The sequence below is a fragment of the Etheostoma spectabile genome, chromosome 2, assembly GCF_008692095.1.
Source record: "Etheostoma spectabile isolate EspeVRDwgs_2016 chromosome 2, UIUC_Espe_1.0, whole genome shotgun sequence".
Lineage (NCBI taxonomy): Eukaryota > Metazoa > Chordata > Actinopteri > Perciformes > Percidae > Etheostoma > Etheostoma spectabile.
The window spans coordinates 23,184,270-23,189,848 of record NC_045734.1 but is presented as its reverse complement, the minus strand read 5'-3'; the positions used below and the strand labels follow the sequence as shown (position 1 = coordinate 23,189,848).

The 5,579-nt window shown below is 40.1% G+C and overlaps 2 protein-coding genes across 2 annotated transcripts in view; one reads left to right on the top strand and one right to left on the bottom strand.

The window, feature by feature from the left end:
• The window catches only part of LOC116706322 (ras-related protein Rab-40C), a 5,418-nt gene extending 2,424 nt beyond the window's left edge, over nucleotides 1-2,994 (bottom strand). Inside the window, exons 1-5 of the mRNA XM_032543081.1 lie at nucleotides 2,343-2,994; nucleotides 2,190-2,250; nucleotides 2,023-2,083; nucleotides 1,862-1,939; nucleotides 875-1,097 (exon numbers count right to left, since the gene is read on the bottom strand). Of these exons, the coding sequence (XP_032398972.1) occupies nucleotides 875-1,097; nucleotides 1,862-1,939; nucleotides 2,023-2,083; nucleotides 2,190-2,250; nucleotides 2,343-2,496 (577 nt within the window). The 5' untranslated portion in view covers nucleotides 2,497-2,994. The remainder of the gene's footprint in view (nucleotides 1-874; nucleotides 1,098-1,861; nucleotides 1,940-2,022; nucleotides 2,084-2,189; nucleotides 2,251-2,342) is intronic.
• A 431-nt stretch (nucleotides 2,995-3,425) lies between these two features.
• zp3c (zona pellucida glycoprotein 3c) overlaps nucleotides 3,426-5,579 on the top strand; it is a 2,225-nt gene continuing 71 nt past the window's right edge. The window contains exons 1-6 of the mRNA XM_032543060.1: nucleotides 3,426-3,989; nucleotides 4,077-4,183; nucleotides 4,348-4,469; nucleotides 4,934-5,105; nucleotides 5,186-5,312; nucleotides 5,389-5,481. Of these exons, the coding sequence (XP_032398951.1) occupies nucleotides 3,441-3,989; nucleotides 4,077-4,183; nucleotides 4,348-4,469; nucleotides 4,934-5,105; nucleotides 5,186-5,312; nucleotides 5,389-5,481 (1,170 nt within the window). The 5' untranslated portion in view covers nucleotides 3,426-3,440. The remainder of the gene's footprint in view (nucleotides 3,990-4,076; nucleotides 4,184-4,347; nucleotides 4,470-4,933; nucleotides 5,106-5,185; nucleotides 5,313-5,388; nucleotides 5,482-5,579) is intronic.

Below are 5,579 nucleotides of genomic sequence, written 5' to 3'. Positions count from 1 at the left end.
AAAAAAAAAAAAAACACACAAGCACTGATCCGCCCGGGAGTTTATGTTTAATAGCTGAATGTTTCCTGCAACCACAAAGCACTCGCTATGTCTCGCTCGTCTACTTATTTCTCGCTCTCCCCTCTGCGAAATAAGCTGCCTTCAAGTGTGGTTGGAAACGTCAAAATCTATAAACAATCTGACGGAAAACAGTAATCGTGAAATATAAAGTGTACTCGTGCGTTGTTGGGGGGGCTTAAGAACACAACAGGACGCCACACAAATGGGCCGTGTCATCGACACCCCCTCCCACCGCACCACCCTGCGGCAAATCGCCGGATCACTTTTCTTGGTGTGAATGCCCACTAAAGGGTGCGTGACATCCACAATACTTGTGTCAATGCATCTTTACAGCTGTTTGCACTATAAATTAGTTTTTTGTTTCATGTTGTTATCAATATTTAAGCTTGAATTTGTTAAATCAGCGCATTAAAATCAGCAAGTTTTCCGACAATTAAGTTTGAAATTGTTTCAATTTCACTCCTGTCTTGAAAGATTTTTCAATAACTACATAGGTCCACCAGATGACACATACTATTTTTGTTGACTCATGTGTTGCTCCAGTGTCATACAATTTTTCCAGAAAAAAAAAAAAACTCGCCCTCAAAGACAAAAAGATTCAAAGAAATAGTTACAGAGGCCACAACCCTGTTAGTTGGAATTGTGTGAAAAGGGGATCCTCAAGTGCGACACAAAACGTGGCATTGTGAAGTACCATTTAATGAAACTTTCTGGGAGATTTCTTTTTTTCCATTTACCAACCCTCAGTCTTTAGAAAAAAGCATACATTCCTAATCTAACCAAATTGGTACAAAAAACACATTACCCAGCTCACCTCTGTTGGGCTTCCAGAATTTCTCCATCCCGTGCCTCATCAGCACAATGCGGGAAAGTTCGGTGAAGGATTCGATGACGTTGAAGTTGCACAGCGGACTGACCTCAAAAAAAGTCATGCTGTTCTTTTCAGCATAGGCCCTTGCCTGCTCCGTAGGTACCTGCCGCTTGAAAGCCAGGTGAAGCCGATTCCCCACCAGGATCCTGGGTACACCTGGGGCATGCTAATGGAAATAAACAATATGGAAATACAAATTGCTTTTAAGTAAGGTTACCAAATTTTGTTGTGTATCTGAAACAGGATTTTTGAAACACTATTGCACTGACTAATAGAAAACTGACTCTCACAGGGATGGAAGCATGTAGACACAGGTTAGGGCTGCACGATATGAGGAAAATACGCGATAACATTGTTGAATATCGCAATTATCACATTACTTACAATAAATACAGTTTTTTTAAAGATGAATTTATTGGTCATTTTGTAGGCCTTTATAAAACCGTTTAGACTTCAAAGGGGAGAGAGAGGGGGAAAGACATGCAGCAAAAGGCCACAAGTCAGAGTTGAACCCGCGGCTGCTGCGTCAAAGAGTAAACCTCTATATATGGGCGCCCGCACTACCAAGTGAGCTAACCAGGCGCCCATTAAACATATTTAACTTTACTCAGTTCTGCATTTCTGCTGCTTTCAGTATTCTGGTAAAATGCAACATTTAAAACTCTAAAAATAAATAATTCCCAACACTTATAATTTGTTTAACAAATTGAACATTTAGTTGAAGGCACCAATAAAAAAGGAATGGCAGTTAGATTTAAAGCTGCAGTTTTCTACGGATTATTTCTTTCAACTAACACAATAGGGGTGATAGGTTTATTGCGACAGTTAATGTTGCAAAAAAAAACAATATATTGTGCAGCCCTACACAGGATATACCCCCTTCCCAAAAAGTATTTCTTTGTCAACCAGAAATGAGCTGAATGGGATTACCTCATCAATTTCCCGTATCCAGCGGTCAATACCATCAAAGGACCAGCCATTAGTGATATCATAGACAAGCAGGATGCCCTATGGAATACAAGACAAACACGTTGACATACATATAGAATCATATAAAAAGGGGAAAACACAAAATTTGCTCTACGAGTCACCTGTGCTCCACGAGAGTAAGACCTGAAGATGGTGCAGAACCTGCCTTGACCCGATGTGTCCCTGTTGAAGACGCACACAAGCACGTACGTAAGTACAACCATATGCAATGGCTTTGTCCATTTAGCCACTTTTGACTTGCTAGCACTACATTGCTAAAAGCACTTACCATAACTCTAATTTCACTCTTCTCCCATCCAGCAGAATCGTGGTGGTCTTGTAATCAATCCCTGAGATTACACACCATCCACAGAAAGTTAGTTCATGTTGGTCAGTCCAGGCTTTTTCTAAACAAAAGCAACAACAAAAAATAGTTACTCACCACTGCTGTAGGCATAGGGAGACTCGACCGATCCGTCTTGTAAACTGTCCAAGATTTCCCCCTTTCCCACATCGCTGTCTCCGACCAAAAGAAATTTCAGGAGATAATCGTAACTCTTGACTGGACTACTCTGGGTCCCCATCATCCCACGCATTGGGTCCGGTTCACAGGGAGCTTTTCAAGCTCGCCAGACGTCCACTATTCGGGGCAAGGGACAAACCAGACGCCCCCAAACGATGGTAGCTAAAGCTAGGCGACCGCCGTTTGACGTTAACGTTAGCTGATTAACTAGCTGGTACACTACCCACGACTTACATGCACGCTATCCTTTATAAACCGTCGATGTGACGTTAATGTTCACATTAATAACCAAAACAACCTTAACTAGCTGTTAGCTGGCGTGTTAGCTAGCCAGCTAACACAGACGAAAATAACGCATTCTAGCACAAACAATTGATACAGAGTAAAAGCGAAACGGTTTAGTCCCACATAGCACGATACTCCACCAAAGCAAATACGATTATTCCACTTTGTTTAAAAAGAAATAAGTCAACGAGGGTTATTCAGCTTCCGAGCACAACGTCAAGCCAAGTGGGCTGCGTTGGAACTTCCTGGTATTGACATCATTGGCTGCGTAACATCCGGTTATTATAAAAAAAAAAAGAAAAAAAGTGTTGTTTACATTTTTTTATTTCTTTAAATTTCAAATTCACTAACACGCGTTTTCTAAATATCAACCATCTTTTGAATGTGATTTATTTTGAAAATTACATCGATACTCTTCTTATCAGTATTAGTAAATATTTAATTAATCTGCGTGGGAATTATTTAATTTCGTTTACAATTAATAATCAATTTCCTTAAATGAATGGAACATTGGAAATGTCATATTATGATATAATACTTTGCCAACCCACACTGGTGTATGACAACGGACTATAGGCGTGATTATATGGTCACCTCTCATTGGTTGTTCTTGATTGGCATTTGCAGCAGCTGTGGGAATTCTCTATTGATTGCAGAGTACAAAAGTCAGTCGAAACATGCCCAGTATATCCAACCTGTTAGGTAAGGTAACTGCTGGAGTGAAAAAAAAAAATGGATCTCAGGTGTGCTGTGTTTTTGTTACTGCTGTTTTGTACTGCCTATAGTTATCCGTTCAGAGGTACAGCTGGACATAGCCCGTTCGTGCAAGACCCTGAAGAAGAGTGGGAGAGAATGATGACAGCGATTGGGAATGAAGTGGATGAGACCCATGCACCCCAAAATAAATTATTTATGGGTGCATCAAATAATGGATCTTCAACATCTCAAGCAAAACAAGTTCCTGAGTATCTAATAGCCTCAGTTTTAGAGGACAAGGTAAAGGATTTCAAGCCAGGAATGGGTGCTGGTCCCCTCCCTGACTGGGCCAGCGGAATGTTGCTTAAGACTGCCACTACTTCTCCGACTGTACCAGCCAGACCACAGCTGGTTGAAATCCTGTGCCACGTTGACAGACTTTATGTAAGAGTCAGGAAAGATATCTTTAAGACTAACAACGCACACAAGTATTTGAAATTTGGCACCTGTCCTATTAACCAAGGTACCGCAGATCATTACTACTTTCTGTACCTTTTGACTGCTGACTGTGGATTTAAGAAGGAGGTTGGTGAAGTTTAATTTTTGGTAAAAACTTTATATTTTTGTGGTTAACTTGACAAACTACAACTAACACAAACGTTTATCTTTTAGAGTACTGCAGATTATCGCTATGTTGGCAGTGTGCTCACCTACAATCCAACCACTCCAGTTTTAAGAGAAATGCCATTTGACATTCCCATGCAGTGTAAATATCCCAGGTAAGATTTAGTTTCATTTGTTTTATCCTGATTGTAATGGGCCTAATTTCTTTTTTTTTTTCATTTCTCCAGCATTACATCTTTTTATTTGCATAACACCCCAGGAGAATGAAAGTATTCCTGTCTTACGATTTTGTGTCAATGGCAGTTCTCTTCTGTTGCAGGTTGTTTCACTCCTATAAAGTTGGCTTCTATCCTAAACTACAGGGAGGTGAAATTTTCAAATCCCTTGAATCCCACAAATCCCTTAACTCAAAAACCATCTTCACCCTTACTTTTCAAAATGGTATGTTCCTTTTTTTTATTTTTTTTAAAGACAGGATATGACTCTGTTCACCTGGTGTGCTAGCATTTAACATGCTAAGCTATGTTTTGGCAGACCTTTCCCAATATCTAAAGTAAATTTGGCTGTGTTGCATAGATGTGTAAACGCTAGAATTTTCACCTTCCACCTTGTGGAAAAAAACTATAGCTTGTAGGGCACAGACTAGATTGTCAGATTTTTGAGGTAAAAATGGTTTCCAAGCAGAACATTTTATTTCCCCACTTTTACGCCACATAACATGGGTATGGTTGCAAGTGTACTTATAATGGAATGTATACAAGCTTTCAATAAAATACATAGTCTAAGGATATTCAGACCACAAAGGGCTTAGGCAGGTAGCAAATATTTACACTTTTGCAATTGCAGCAGCTAATTTGTAAGCATCTCAGACGTTACAGTAACTCATGTCCTTCCCTTTGCCTCAGCATTGGGGTTCGATGTCACTGGTGCCCAATCTTTCAACTTGGGTGAGACAATGTACTTTCAGGCCAAGCCACTTTCAGCTTCTGGAAATAGAATTTACATCAATAAGTGCTTCATGACAGCCTCCAGAAACCCCACCTCAAGTCCTAAATATACAGTCGTAGACAACTATGGGTAAGATTTAAATGATTTCAGAGTTGAGATGGGCACATCACTTGGTTCTTGGAGGCAAACATGCATATTATCTCTTGCAGCTGCATGGTTGATGGCATGATGACTGATCAGTCAAAGTTCATCTCTGGTACCTCAAAAGTAGTCCTGAGATTCAGTGTGGTTGCTGCAATTTTCAAGAACATGGTTTCCAGTGCATCTTCATCACAGGTACTGCCAAGATCAAGGGGTACAAAGTGCTGTACTGTCAGAAAATGCGTTAACCCTGAAATCTAATATCTTTCAGCAACTCTACCTGCACTGTGATGTATCTATGGGCCCACTTGATCCAACTGAAAGTTCAAAGACTTGTAATTATGATCTTGCTACCAAAACGTGAGTTGACTCTGGCTAAAGTAAATCACCCACACCTTTCTTTTGAAGGGCTTGTGTGATAACATGTATGCTTAATGGCCAAAACTAAACTTCCCACTTTTT